General features: G+C 40.9%; 1 protein-coding gene across 1 annotated transcript; it reads right to left on the bottom strand.

Moving 5' to 3' along the window:
• Positions 1-5280: 5280 nt before the first annotated feature.
• On the bottom strand, positions 5281-7178 carry CCDC185 (coiled-coil domain containing 185). The gene has a single exon (XM_063125727.1). The coding sequence runs from the start codon at positions 7176-7178 to the stop codon at positions 5289-5291; it is 1890 nt and encodes a 629-aa protein (XP_062981797.1). The 3' UTR covers positions 5281-5288.
• Between the last annotated feature and the right edge of the window lie 8673 nt (positions 7179-15851).

Genomic DNA, 15851 nt, shown 5'->3' with positions numbered 1-15851 from the left:
ATACCTGGTTCCATTTAGTTGTTATTATAATATCACATTTGCACAAAATTTTCCATATAAATGAAAGGTCAGAGAAGAACCTTGATGAAGACCACGCAAGCTGAGCCACCTTGTCTAAAGTAAAGATGTATTTGGTGAGGTTAGCTATTTAGCAGACTTAACTCCAACGCCATTGCAGCTCTGGAGAAGATATTGGTGATAAGGGGTGTGTTGCTAGGCATTTAAAAGATCTGGGGCCCATTTCCATACCATCTGGATCAAATGTTTATATGCTAATTTATATCTATATATGCAAATTTAGAAATAATTACTGGGATTTATTTAAATTTCACAGGAAACAAAGCCAGCCAATTGATTTTTCATCCAAATCTCCCCAGTAAAATAAGTTTAGAAAATAACTCTCATTAGCACCAATGGAAAGATTTCTTCTAAGTGTAATTGCCATGGATTGGAGGCTTTTGGGGTGGGGGGAGAGGGATGTTGCAGCATTTGAGGAGAGGAGGGTTGACCCTTTCCTCTTCTGCTGCAATCCCCCATGAAAATTGGCTGCTGCATGGCAAGTTGCAAAGAAAACCTTCCATTGGCACCAATTGACACTTAGAGCAATGGGGAATAGATCTGGAGCGCTGGGATACAGACTCTGGCGGGGGCTCCATGTGCCAAGGCCTAGGAGGCCCCCTGCTGGTGCCCTTCTGCCAGATGCTCCTCCTAGCCCTTGCTGCAAACAGTAATGTTGTGTAGTGTTGCTGATGGTTGGCTCCCTTCCACACCATTGGTTGGCTCTTCTGACCGTAGCAGCCACATGCAATTGTGGGGGTTTCTTGGTAAACATGTCTGCTTCCAAGACATAGAAAGCAGTGCAGCACCGGAAAACGCATCCCTGGCACATATGCAGATTTTATTTTGCTATCAGTTGTGAAATCTATTAGGGATGCATTTTTTTTTCTAGTGCACTTACCCTAGTAACATCTGAGGTCTGGTTCCATTAGTCTGCTTTGCATTTTGAGATCTATAATCCAGCATCCAGATATTACCGTTTATAATAGGGATTCGCATAAAACAAGAGCTCACAATACCCATATTACCCCATGTCCTTGTTAACATGAATCAATTAAGCGTGTTTGCTCCAGTCTACTTAACATAATACATCAACTGCTTGAGAGATATAAGGATAATAAACAATCAGATGGCCTTCTTGGGACCCTAGCCAAACTCTAGAATAATGCTATAATCTCTATTACAGTGAGACAAATTGAAATCATCCATCACGTTCTTTTTCTGTAAATCTTCCCTAAATAAAATCTGCATGTATGACTCTCCCTATGTATAAATATATTTAAAAAAGTATTGTCAGAACTAAATTGTATCTTGGGGATGCTATATCATGAAAATAATTTAAAGGAAGTAAATGGTCCTTTTATGTAAGTGGGCAAGGCAGTGAGTAGAACATATAGGTCAAAGATTTCCACAACTCTCATATAATCCAATCATTCTTTCAAAGAGGCAGGATAACACAAGAAATTCTGTAAATGTATTTTTTTTAAAAAAAAATGTGGTATAAGTTTATAACAAAACCATTTTGAGAAATTCAAAAACATCTTAACACACTGAAGCTGAACATGTTTACCTTAAATTCTGATTGAGATTTTTCCAAACAGGAAATGAAAAATATTACAATTCCCACTGCTGCACATTAGACTAGGTATGTTGATATGAGGTTAGAGCGGAGATATCAAACCTCTTCTAACCTGAGGGCCAAATTCAATTTCAGAGAAACTGTCAGGGGCCACCTTCCAATGGTGGGACAGGCTGAAAGCAAAAGTGGGTGGGGTGGGGAAATACCAAAATAATATCATATTTTAGCTTCAGGCTCTTACTGCTTTAGGAGAGGCATTTCAAACTTTTAGAATGGGTAAGAAATCATGTAGAAGTTGGGAAACCGATGAAAAACAGACATTTAGGAAGGAAGCAGGTAAGCAGGATGTTGTGGAGAAGGGCTTCTAGGTATCTGGTGACCCACAGAGGTCTGGATTGTCTGGGTATGCTCCCTGAGCCTGAGGTTCAACACTTGTGGAGTAGAGGGTGATAAGATATCCCAGTCCTTGTAGGAATGATTTGCATATGGAAGAGTTCATGCATGGATCTCCCCACTGAAGTATTTCAGGTTGCTGATTTGCACAGGAAATCTCCTTGATCAAATCCCAGAGAAGACTTTGAGGATGCTGCAGTACTCAGGAAGCCATCCTCACTCCAGGGACTCATTAACCCTTTGTCTCTACAGGTGATCAATACAGAATTTTTTTTCAATGGGGGAAAGAAGGGTTGTGAGCAGATGTACACTTGGTTCTTTGGAGCAGAGTGATAACATGCATGTTTCCATCCAATTAAATGGGACTTATATTTTTGCAAATGGACCTCCTAATGTGCCAAATCATTTATTTCTTACACGATAATTTATCTTTTAACATACAGGATATTTTTCTTGACATAGAAAATCCCATTTATTTATTTTTTAGTTTAGCAACTATCTTTCAAAATTGGTGACACAGCTTTTTATTACTTGCGATACTCACACAAGATTCCAGAACCTACCAGATTAACCAACACTGCACCTGATGAGCTTGGCTTTCTGTTCTGTAAAAATCTGATGTTTGCACAGATATGTTTGTTGGCAATTCCAATTTTGAGATCCTCAATGAATCCGGCCATTCATTACTATCATGTTACTAAGGTCGTGGCTTTATAAGGTAAATGACTTCAAAATATAAAAATGACTTACTTGGATTTGGGGTGTGTGTGTGTGAGGATCCTTAATTTTGTATCATCTAGCTGAAAACCTCAATCTCTATTTGCTTCAACCATCTACAGCCTGTGATTCAACTGTTGTGATGATCTAAGAACACTTGCAATGTAGTAAATCTATTAAAATCAACATCTCTTATTTTTGACATAAATGTGCAAAAGGTCAGAGAGCAAAGCTTAAAGCCTAAGCGCTCTTACTAGGAATAAAGATATGTGGAACCCATTCGAATAAATTCAAGTAACTGAACATCAGAGATACAGCCCAAACAACAGTGATGTTATGAAGGAGTGATTAAAATTAAAGCTGATTTAGTCCCACTAACGTCACCAGCGCTGAACTGCATTTTCACTGCTAATATTGCTCCAGTCAACAGCTTATAGACTGACCTACTATATTTAAAATATTACTCAGACCCAAGCACTTTACCTATTATCTTTCTTTCAGCCCTTTAAGCCAGATGTGGGTAACCTGTGGGCCCCACACAGCCCTTGGAAGCCTTCCACGTAGCCTGCCTCCGTTGCCGAGCTGATGCCTTCATTTACTGCCTTCTCCACTGAAATCCCACCCTGCCAATCTGCAAAATGGCTGTTCAGTGAGCTGGTGGGAACACAATTTAAGTAGCGAACTTGGAATATAGCAGGAGTTATCCCCAAACATTGTCCTCACAATTTAAATTATGCACCTCACCCACACAGCTGATTGGTGCTGGATGGAGGAACAATGTGATCCTAGTATGCAAGGGGGAAGGTTTAAACGGGGAGGGGAGAAAGAATATAAAATAAAATAATAATAATAATAATAATAATAATAATAATAATAATTCTTTCTTACCCGCCTCTCCCTTTGGATCGATATGTGTGTCTGTGTGTGAATATGGGGAGAGGGATGTATATATATAGTATACACCTGCGGGGAAAGGGTGTGTATTTGTGTATGCACAAGAAAGAATGGAAGGATGCATCTATGTAAGGAGTGACAAGGAGAGCACTAGCTCTAACCAGTCCTACCACAGGACTCCCTGACCATTGCTTTTGGCCACACTCACTATGAGCATGTGGTGCCTGACCAACCACCCATCACTACATGCAGCCCTTGGAGGTAAAAAGGATGCCCACCCTTCCCTTGAGTGGATGGAAAACTACTGAGCAAACCTGCCCTTCTGATGCTTTAATTATACCACTGGCTTAGATATATGACTTATTTCTTTTATCAGAATCATATGCCAGAAATAAAACAGGCAGCTATTTATCAAGTGTTGTACACACATTTTTTTTTAATATTTAAAGAAATGTATGTGGAAGCAAATCTCATCAATTTCCAGTTCAGCCTTATGTTACAAGTCAACATGTTTAGGATACGGGTGTTAGAATTGAAATGGAAGGAAAAGAAGGCAATATAATTCTATTTATTATACCATCTGTTCGTAAATACAAACAAACCTTTGGGTTCGAAGTGCTGTGAAACACTTCCAATCACACTGCAGATATGTGAATGATATGAGTACTCATGCCAACGTAAGTGAAACGATAAAGAATATCCTAACTTCTTTTTTTATTCTCTCCAACTAACATGTCAAATCTCCCACATTCGTGTTAGTTTTATAAGGCATTTGATTAGAGAAAAGGGAATCATATTAATTGAACAAGTATGTAAAACATATGTTAGATCCCAGAATAGCCCAGATAGATAACCCGGAACATAAAGTAAACATCAAGTAATAAAATTCCTACTTTTCAAAATGTAAATATATATATATATATATATTGATCAAGCTTTATTTTAAATTACCTTAAATGATACAGTTTGTGTTTTTGCAGTTTACTTCATTTTTTTGTTCATTTCAGTACATTATAAACTTTACATTGCCAACACAGCCATATTCTAAAACAATACATTCATGTTTGCCTTGTTGTCGTCATCATCATCATCATCATCTATAACACAGTGATAAGCTCATAAGCCCCACTGGAATGAATGGGACAAATGACTGTGTATTCCAAATATTGTTTAAGTTATTAAATTATAAAAATAGTATTTATGTAGAAAAAATATATTGCAGTATCTTTCAATATGTTCTTATTCTTGATGTATGATTGATGCATTCTTTGGTATCAAATCTTTACATGATTTATATTAAACTGTATAAAACACATACTTTGTGAACTCGTTATTCATTGTAAAATATATATTTTTAAAAAAATTAAATTATTTGTTATAGGAATATTAAATTTAAAGTGCCTAGCATTAAATCAGGGCCACATTCCATATCATATTAATACTTTCAGTTCACAAATGCAAATGATAGATTTTTAGTATATATCGTCAACTCCTTTAAACCACAATCCTCCCAAACACTTATGAGTCAAACAGTAATTAAGGCTGAAACCATTTTAGTGTACAGCAATGCAGACTTCTACAATATTAACACACTTCAACCATCTTTTGGGGGGGCACAAGACAGTCTGGAATGTTTCTTGAAACATCACTAGAGCCCTCTAAGGAGACTTGTGTTACGGTGGGCATCTAAAGCCATTTGATCGAATGAATTGTGGTTTATCAGGTCTCTCACTTTTTCTCTCAGGTCATAAGATGCTTTGGCTATTCTCCTGGATTCTTCAATAGCTGCGTCCTTGTGCCTTAGAATCCGATTGCTCTTCTGATCTTTCCTCCTTAAAGCTTCTTGTATTTCACGTAGATGGCATTTTTCATCATAATCAAGCTTTTGTTTGCGGCAATGGTGGTTCCTTCCTTTCACGATGTTATTTTCTCTCATACGTTGTGCTCTGTCTTGCATATTTTTGGACATGATTTCTCTGGCCTGCTGGATCTTCATCTCTGCTATCTGCAGCAACATCTCCTTACGCCTTCTCTTCTCTTCCTCTGACTCTTTTGCTCTAACCTTGGCTATCACGCCTTGCTCTTCTTCCTTGAAAGTCTTTTCTTTTAATTCTCTGTTCCTTTCTTCAAGCAGCTGCTCAAGGATTTCTTGAGACCTCTGAAGCTTTTGCTCAATGCAGAGCCTCTTGTACAGCTCATCAGCTTTGAGCCTCTCATCCACTTGGCCCTTCATCTGCATGTGCCTAGCTCTCTTGTATTCATTCATATCTATCTTCCTCCTCTTCCTTTCCATTTCCTTCATCAGCCTCTTCTCCAGGGCCTGCAGCATCTTCTCTTTGTATAGATGAGAGCTGTTCTCTCTAGCACTCCTCTCATTTAACCTTTTGTCCCAGAGTTGCTTTTCCTGACAACGTTTCCTATACTCAGCTTGAAGTTTGGCATTTTCTACTTTCTCCCTCCGTCTACACTCCTGCTCTTTGGCTAGCTTTTTCCATTTCCTGTCGCGCAGCATCATCTCCCTCTCCCTGGCTGCCAACAGCTGTTGTTCCTCTAACCTGAGCTTGCTTTTCCTTTGGTCCCGGTCCCTTTGCCACTGATCCAGACTGTCCGCCAGCTGGTACTGCTTCTCCTTCTCCATCCTGGCTTTGTGTTTCTTCTCCTTCCTCCTCATCTTCTCCCAAGCCTCAGACACCCGCAGCTGCCTGTCCTTCCTCTCTTCCTCCTCCTGATGCCGGGCCAGCATCAGAGCTGCAATCTTTTTGTCCCTTTCCGGGATCAAATCCTCATATCTCTTGCCGACCAGATCCTGGAGGCTGACCTGGGTGTCTCCCTTCCTGGGCTTGTGGTGACTGCGGTGGTGGGCACTCTGCTCAGCAGGGAGATAAACCTGCGGCTCTTCCTCCTCGTACTGCTTCAACGAGTGCATCAGGTCGGCTAAGCTGGGGTTGCTGTCGCAGGGCTCTTGCCACTCCCTCCTTTTGAGCTCCTTCTTCTCAAACTTGGGGGAGGCTTTGTTGTCCAACTGGGAGAAGGAAAAAGAAGAGGGGCAGACAGAGGGGGGTTTGCTGGCGTCGGTGGGGAAGTCCGTGCCGTACTCCAGCGGCCGAGGCACCGGGCTGGCCCATTGGTCGTCGCGGAGCAGCTCCTCCACGCGGGTACAGCGGCCCGGCGGGGAGCGGCTGGGGGGCTCGGGATGGCCGTGGAAGTCCCCGCCGTAAAGAGTGGTACACGAGGTGGTGCACGGGGTGGCGCAGCCTTCGCCCGCCGGGGCCAGGTGCTGCTGCTGCCAGGCGGAGAGGCGGCGCGGGTGGGCGGCAGCAGTGGCAGTGACGGCGGCGGGCTTGCCGTGGTAGGGCGACGAGGAGCCCCTGCTTTTGTTGTTGCGCGGCAGCAGCACGCCGCCTTCGTCGCGGTACATTTGCACCAGGGTCTTGGGCCCCAGGCCGCCCTCGCCGCCCGCGGCCTCGGGCTCCGAGCTGTAGGCATCCTGGAAGCCTCGCGGCGGAGAGAAGCGACTGGGGCTTCTTCGCCGCGCCATCTCCGGCTGAGTCTCGGCGCCGGACAAGCTGCAGCAGGACGTGGCGGGCGGCTTCTTCCTGCCCTTGTTGGTGTCGGGCGCGCCTCGGTCGCTCGGGGAGACGCGCCACCCGCCCTCCGCCCCGAGACACTGGCCCGAACCGCGCCGCGGCCGCCGCCGCTGCTGGTGCCGCCTCATGGCCGAAGTGGCCTGGCCGGCTGTCCACGCACCGCCTTGCGCAGCACAGTGAGGGCCCGCGCGCGTCACAATGGCGAGGGGGCAGGGGGCCGTCGCCGCCGCCGGGCCACAGCGCGGCCCTTCCCCTTGGCTCGCTTCTAGCCCGGCGGCCCCTGTTTGCTCCCAGGCCAGCGGTGGGCCCCCTGGGGACTTGCCACCTCAAGTCGTTCCTCTCCTGCCTAGATTTTCCAGAGCAGACAACGTCTTTAGCCTTTCGCTTCAAACGAAATTCCAACATGGGACGGGCCCACTTCTAACTTTTTATTGAATGCATGCTCCACTTACATATGTTGGGGCCTACCGAGCCTCAGAATTGGCTGTTCAGGATAGGGCGGAAGTGAAGGCTAAAACATCTGGAGAGGTACAAGTTGCCCACCCCTTGCTTAGAATGACCAGATATAAAGAAGGGCAGCCCTCCTTATTTATTCATTCATTTATTTAAATAGGGATGTACATGAGCAGCTTTATGCATGGAAGACGCTGTCCTCTGGACTCCCTGTAGAATTCTGTGAATGAGCCAGAATGATGGTGTCATAAAAGCCTACTCCAGAAGCACACCCTTTCTCACACAGTTTTTGCCCTCTCCGACTTTCCTGATTTGTGGGTTGAAGATCGAGACTTTAAAAAAAAAAAAAAAAAAAATTGTCACAGAACCATTTCAAAAATATTTAATTCCTCAGCTATTATAGTCTTGAATGTGAGCCCTAAAAAGCACTTGGAGTGGAGCTTGGTGAACAGTGGTAGTACTCCGTTTCCCAAAAGAAGACCTAAGTGCCAGGAATCAAGCCTGTTAGGAACCCCAGTCACACCAATCTGAAACCTTTGCTTTTTCCCTACATGTATCTGTGTAGTGTTTTGGCACTCAGACACAGATCCTGGGGCGAAGTGCAAGTGAGCCTCTGTGGATAATCGTGTGTAATCTGAGCTTTTAATGCCACATGCACAAGATCCAATTACTATTTTGTTAGACTCAAACAATTAGTGCAATTGCTAGTATGGATTATCTTCACCCAGGAGATATGTATAGAAATGTAGGGGAAATTTACCTATTTAGAATTCTTTTAGCTCTATTGATAGTACAACAGGATGGTTACAGGGGGTTAAAAGGTGAGTACTCTTTAAGGTTTGAGTTTGCTCTTTTAGGGAAGTTTGTGTTGCAGAATGTCTTCTAGGCCATATCTACACCTTGTGTCAAATCATTACGGTTGTAGAATAAAAAGCAGGATATAATACTATGAAAGTGGTATATGGAATGTGGATTGTGCCCCCACAGTTATCAGTGCACTTCAGTACTGCTATAAAGCAGTAGTGTGGATTTTGCCATAAAATATGTACAACAGCACAGAACAAACAGAAGTACTTCATTCCTTCAGTTGCTCTAGATTCCAGAATGTTAGCTGGCCCAGCAAAAAAAAAAGAAAAAGGAGAAAAAGATAGAGACATGTGGCACCTTGAAGGCTAAAGATACAATCCTGTGCACATTTAATTGGAAGTATGCCCAACTGTGCTCATTTGGACAATTCTGAATAAACGTCAATCAATCAAATTGATATATTCTATAATAAATTTGCATGCATCTTTCTCTATATTAAGCCAAAATCCTGCATCCTTACCAGGCTTTCTTCTGGAGTCTTTAGATGGTGATCATGTGATTTGGAATTGAAGTGCTCTAGAGCATATAGAGCAGTGCTCTATATGTTCAATGAAACAGTGCCAACTAGTGATAGTCAATATGCCACGTTCATTTTTATTTCAGTTTATCTGATATTTTTGAAAGCGGGATAAACGGGGAATAATTCCCCCCACCCAATTCTGTAAATGAGGCAGGGTGATGATGTGATAAAAGCCTTGTCTGGAAACACCCCAAATAACAGCAACAATAAAATAGCAATGCATAACATGAGGCAATGCACATTTACTTGGGAGTAAGTCATGTTAAAATCAAATGAGATTTACTTTCAAGTAAGCATTCATAGGATCATGCTGAATGAGCATTTTTGCATGTGAGTCCTAAATCAGTCTAAATCTAAATTGATGCTTTATGCAAATATAAGACTTGCACTAAAAAAAAATAGCATGAGAGTGACTTAACTACATTTTTTCATGACACACTTGAAAACAGTGATGATTATCTAGTAAAGGCTTGCTTTGCAATACTAAGCTAGATGGACCAACTGACTCAGTATAATCTTCATAACAGAGGGAGAGGTATATAAATACTGTAAATAAATAAAACAAATAAACACAAGCTTTTGTAGTCAGAAGTGACTGAAAGCTCATGCTACAATTATGTTTGGAGATAATCTTTTGGGCAGAAGATAGATTGGGATCTACTGGTAGATCTCCAGGTTATTTGCAGTAGGTCAGCAAGGATTTCTGATTCCTGAGTTCCTGAGCTAAGCTTGTGCTCAGAGACACCTTGTTCTGCAATTCCATGTAGATGGAGCCTTCCCAAGGTATTGTTTTGCACTTGGCTCTGGCTGGTGGACCTTGAGGTGCTTGCAAAAAGAAAAAAGTAGATCCCACAAGCTTTTTAATGTTTGGCCTTCCCTGCTGTAGAGTTTCCCAAAAGATTGTGCCATTGTTATTAAGGCACTGTTAGTACTGTTCTAATGTGATACCTCAGGGTGGGGAACTTCTGGGCCTCACCTTCATTCCCTTCCTCTGGCCCCACCCCCTTTCCCAAACAATTGGTGGTTTCATGGCTTTTGTGAATTCCTCCCTCCCCCATTCTAAAAGAGCTTTAAGCTACTATATGTTGATATTTTTGGTATGTTGGCCCCACCACCTTTGGCCTCCATCCACCATTGGAATGTGGCCTCTGAGAGCTTCTCCAAAATTGAATTCAGCCCTCAGCCTGAAAGAGGTTGCCTTTCTACCTAATGTCTCAAGAGGCAATCTATACACAATGTAAAATTTCATCAGGATCTACAAAATCTAGGAAAGAAACAAGAAGCTCTTACATTTTATCCCTGTTCTGGGATTGGTTATACTTGTCTCAGTGACCTGGTTTGCTCATAAAGATAGGGAGTAGTAGGTTAATTAATTAGTAGTTAACCGTGGGCTTAACCCATGATTAATCTATAGTGTCCAGGTTTTGATGTCATGTAGCAATCTGCAATTAGCCCTATTGGAGGCTGAATATTCAAAGAGGCTATAGAATGCACCATGGCAAACCATGGGTTAATTAGCTCATGATTTGCTGCGTTACGTGTGAACAAGCTCAGTGTGTACATGCATGCCTACCTTTTGTCTGGCAGCAGTGAGAAGCCTTCATATTAAAATTCTTGTCTCCCTCCAAACAGCTGTGTCACTGTTAGATAACAGTTTCCTCTTTGGGTTATTATTTAAGCAGCTGTTAAATGTAATTTATTTAATAGTGCAGATCATATAGAGAATAATGAAAATTAAAATGGGCAGCCTTCAAAAATTATTTGCCTCTAAGCTCTCAAAGAGAATTACAAATTACAACTAGGGGAAGGTGTACTACACATAGGGCATTGTCAGTATGGGTAATATAATTAAAAATATCTCTAAAGAGAGTAGGGAAACAATAATGAGAGCGAATGCCATGCAACAAAATGGTATTAGAGATTTAAATAGTGTACAGTGGTGTAATGGTATATAATGCTGTCCATTTTCCTAAGCAGGGCAATTCCTTTTGTAATCCCTTCTCTAAAATTGACCATGACATCCACCTCAGTTAAGCTTCTTGACTTTAATAGCATATTCTCATGTATGTTTAGTCAGAACAAAAGTCCTGCTAAGTTCAAGGGGGCTTACTTCTGAGTAAGTTGCATAGGATTACAGCCATGATAGTTGAATTCGCAGGACTACTGCAATTTCTTATATTGCTATCTTTCCTGAAGTAAGCCTTATTGAACACAGTGGGATATACCTATCAGTAAACATGCCTTGGATGTGCACTGAACAGCTTCATTCAGTTGCATGTCAATATAAAAAACATGCATGGATGGTATTTAAATCTTAAGTTTTAAAACGTTGTTCATAGCCTTTTCCTGTCAACACAGTATAGTGTTTTGGACTTGGATTGGGGAGACGCCAGTTAACATTTCCGCTTAGCTATGAAGCTCACACTGGTGGTCTTGGACAAATCACTCTGTCCCAACCTAATCTACCTCATAAAACTGCTGGATTCTTATGTCAGGTTTCAAAGGGAAGAACATAATGTATATATGGGATGTGAGTGAAATTAATACATCATTCAGCCAGATAGCTGTGAGTAGTCAAATTTGCACTTAAATGGCTCTTTCTGATATATCTCTTTTCACATGGATGGCCTTACTAATTCCACTATCAGACTGCAGGGACAGAGACTTTGAGCATCCTCAGACAGGGGTGGGGTGGAGAATCACGTTGTTTCCCTACCATCGCTTTGCCTGCTGCTGCTGTACCACAATTGGGATGAGCAGCTTCCTCTTCCTTCACACGGGGAAGAATGAGGAAGGAAGCAACGACCACGTGGCCCATTCAGTGGGCGTTTTTGTTGCGCTGCTTCTCCTGCACTCAGCAGGAAATGGTGGCAAGTTCCGTTACAGCAAACAACCTTATATTTATGCATGGTGCACACTGGGATGTGCCTTTTTAATGTTGTTTGGTTTATTAGAAAAAATATTTAAGCATATCATAGAGGAATTCATAAAACCATGCACACTTTAATATCTACAGCATAGGCATGTTTATCAACATGTATTTTAAATACTTAAAAAGCTGCTCTTTTTGTGTGGAGCCAAAATCAGTTTTCTGAGATGCATAGCCCTTGTATTTTTCCATTCATTGAATAAACAATTTTGAGATCAAGTACCATAGTTACATTATGGTAATGGAATAATACATTAAATTACAATAAATCTGTTAGTCTTTAAAGTTCAACAAGCCTCTTTGTTATTAATAATATTCTTCTTCTGAATAACTGCTTGACTCCCATTATTTGTACAATTTTCAGTTAGAAGATTAAATAACCATCAAAAGCTGCTTATCCAGGAAAAAGGTGATATTCAGTTGTCCATAGACTACAACAATTTTACTGCATGAGGTGTTCTCAATGTTTACAATTGAATCCCAGGATCTACTTTTTATGCAGTAACATGAATATGGAAAATGATCTCATAATGACTTTAAATAAAAAATATTATTTATGAGAAGCTATAATGAGATATTATAATTCCTTATGTAATCAGATATGGACAACTGGATTAAGGGATGTAAACTCATTAAAGTCTCTTGAGTTGGGGGAAGGGGTGCTTCCGGATGAGACTTTTCTTGTGCAATTTCCCAACCTCATTTGCAGAAATTTATGAGGGATCCCATTTTCTTACATATTTAATCTTCCCATTTTTCCCCAGGTGCTTTTCCATCTTTTTTTCTTTCCACCAAAAAATAAAAAATAAAAAAATTACAGAGGAGAGTATAGCTTTACTATGTCTTTTGCTACTGTAGGAGCCCTCTGCCTGGAAGCATCCAAAGTATCTGTCTCTTTGGCAAGATGACAAATAAATAAATCTGAGAAAATTTAAATAATGGATGCTCAAACCACTTAAATAATGGAATTTAGGATACTTGGAATTAAGTCTACTCAGTAGATATTATTAAACTGGGCAATGCACCTGATGTATGCCCCCCTTCAGACTGTGTAGCTTCTCTCTCTCTCTCTCTCTCTCTCTCTCTCTCTCTCTCGGGCCCTTTCTACACCTAAGGGTTATCCCAGGAAAATGGAGTGATCATCCCTGCCTGCTCCTGGAATCCCCTGTGTGGTATTTGGATGCACAGGAATGATCCCACGATATAGGGCTGGTGTAGACATGCCCTGTGTGTATGTGTGTAAAAACTACAATCAAAGGGTGGGGGGAGGGCAATCACTTGTGTTTTTTCCTCACATAATCCATATCTCAGGTTGACTTATTTTTTAATGTAAAATTCACCTTGTGATTTGGAAGGATGATACAGAAGACCAGGCTACATCACGGGTGAGAGAACACACTTTGGGCTAGTTTGGCCATCTGTAATGCTCTATTAGTATTATAGTGGCAAGTAGATGATACCGATGTTGGCATAGCAAGTGGTTACATGGATTCCATGAGGTGTCACCACTTGGTCCATTAGCATATATATTCATCCTTAGTTTAGCTAAAGTGATTGATGAAGTTTTCAGATATACATATCTAGACAGACAGTTGGATTAACTCAGTTCTAGTGCAATGCTTTGCATTCCAAAGGTCCCAGACAGAGATGGAAAAACTTCTGCCTGAAACAATGGGAGTGTCACTGCTTGTCAGTATCAGCAATACTGAGCTAGATGGACCAATGCTCTGACTCATTATAAGGCAGCTTCCGATGATGATGATGATGATGATGATGATGATGATGATGATGATATCCCACTTTTTTCATTTTGCAAAAATAGCCAGCATTGTCCTTCCTTTCCATTTTGTCGTCACAACCCTGTGAGGTAGGTTAGGTTGAGGGTCAGTGACTGGCCCAGAGTCACCCAGTGAGCTTTATGGCTGAGTGGGGACTAAAACCCTGATCTCCCAAGTCCCAGTCCCACACTTACCACTGGCAAAAGAAATCTCTGACCTACACACACACACACACACACACACACACACACACACACACACAGAGAGAGAGAGTACTACAAAGTGTCCTTTTATTTCTAGGGGGTAAGAAAAGAAAAATCTCAATTTTTCTGAAAAACATATTCTGATTTTTTTGGGCTTCTTCTTCTTCTTCTTCTTCTTCTTCTTATTATTATTATTATTATTATTATTATTATTATTATTATTATTATTTATATACCACCTGATAGCCAAAGCTCTCTGGGCAGTTTACAGAGTTCAGCACCTTTTCTGGGGCCTCCTATATGTTACATTTCTGAGGGGTGAATGTGGATACGTCTTGTCTTTAATGCAGGTGGTGGCAATCCCACTCCTTCGCTGAAAGCCCAGTAGCAGGGGTGTGTGTCTGGGGGTGATGCATCCAGCTCCAGGAAAATGGGTGGCACTAATGCTGGGCCAAAATCTGACCTCCAATTTCCTGAAATCTTTCTTCCCTATAAAAGAGGCTTCCATTTTTCTGCCTCATTCTCAGGGCATTTTATAATTCATTTTGAATGTCTGTTGGTGGTATTTTTGACTGTCAGGTGGCTGAGGGTACTGTGTGTATATATATATATATATATATATATATATATATATATATATATATATTTCTATTACATATTCCACCATTGCTCTGCAGTCTCCCAGGCTGCCTGCACTTCCTGATCTGAAAAGGCCCTATGATAGAAGAATGAATTCATGATGTCTTCCCCTGAGCAAGAAGTGCGGGAAGCCGAGGAGGCTACAGTCTGTCAGGAGATAATTGTACAATGAAAGACAGGACATTCACAAACACTCCCCAGCCATCTCATAAGTAAGCACAAGAATCCTGAACCAAACCCATGAGAATTTCTCTGAGATTTCTTCTCCTTTGAATTTCTTTTCGAACGCAATTTCTTTTCTATCAAATTAAATGAGAATGGTCAAAATTTTCACCACAGCACTATGTTTATCTATTGGTTCATTTATTTTATTCCTGAAGTCTAGTTTCTATGCATTAATGGAACCACATTTTGCTTGTTAATTTTGTTATTGAAAATTTTAAACTAAAAATGGGGAGAGATTTCTCTATGTATTGTTGTAAGGAATATTCCATGGAGAGTCCAGTAGAGAGCACTAAGGGCCCATCAGAGGAACACTAGTCTGGGAACTACACTGAGATCAAACAGAGGGGGGGAATTATTGTATTCTTTTCATTTCTCCAACATAGAAATCTGACTTAAAGCAAATCAGTATGTTTTGTGATATGTTTTGTAATAAGTTTCCACAAGTTTATTATGTTATCACTGCCAATTTCTAAACTGTTTTTCTTGTGGTGGAATGGCATTCTGAGAAAAATTCTTTATATAAGGCATATTTGAATGGATACTTTGGGGGGAAATCACTTGTTTTTAGGTACTCCACTGTCAAAGGTGGATAAGTAGTTATGATGGCTTCAGAGCATGTGCCAGTTCCATTGATTTACTCTCAACTGTTTTGATAGTCAAAGATAAAAGTTAACTGAAGCCTATGCAACTGTAGTCTGTGAGGATTTTATACATTATGATTATATTACAAATTAAGAATGTATAAATTTGCCCATAGAAACACAGAAATAAAAAGTGGAGCAAAATATAAAGACATAACATCTGCTTTGGAAACAATGTTCAAGTGTATGAAAGTAATGTGCATTGTGGATAAGAATTCATTGTATTTCATAGGAGTGCTATTCCTAATTATCTGTGTATGCTGACTGTAAGTGATCAGTAACAGATGTGATGACTTCTGTGTGTGTCGTGAGATAACTGTGAGTAATGGAATGTATTCTTAGAAATGAATGGAGGCCGCCACGAATGGG

Source organism: Elgaria multicarinata, chromosome 4 (genome assembly GCF_023053635.1).
Source record: "Elgaria multicarinata webbii isolate HBS135686 ecotype San Diego chromosome 4, rElgMul1.1.pri, whole genome shotgun sequence".
NCBI lineage: Eukaryota > Metazoa > Chordata > Lepidosauria > Squamata > Anguidae > Elgaria > Elgaria multicarinata.
The sequence above is the reverse complement of the archived record's forward strand: the minus strand, read 5'-3'. Positions and strand labels throughout refer to the sequence as shown.

Coding starts and splice junctions, on each gene's coding strand:
- CCDC185 (XM_063125727.1), bottom strand. CDS start 7,178: ATGGCGCGGCGAAGAAGCCCCAGTCGCTTCTCTCCGCCGCGAGGCTTC.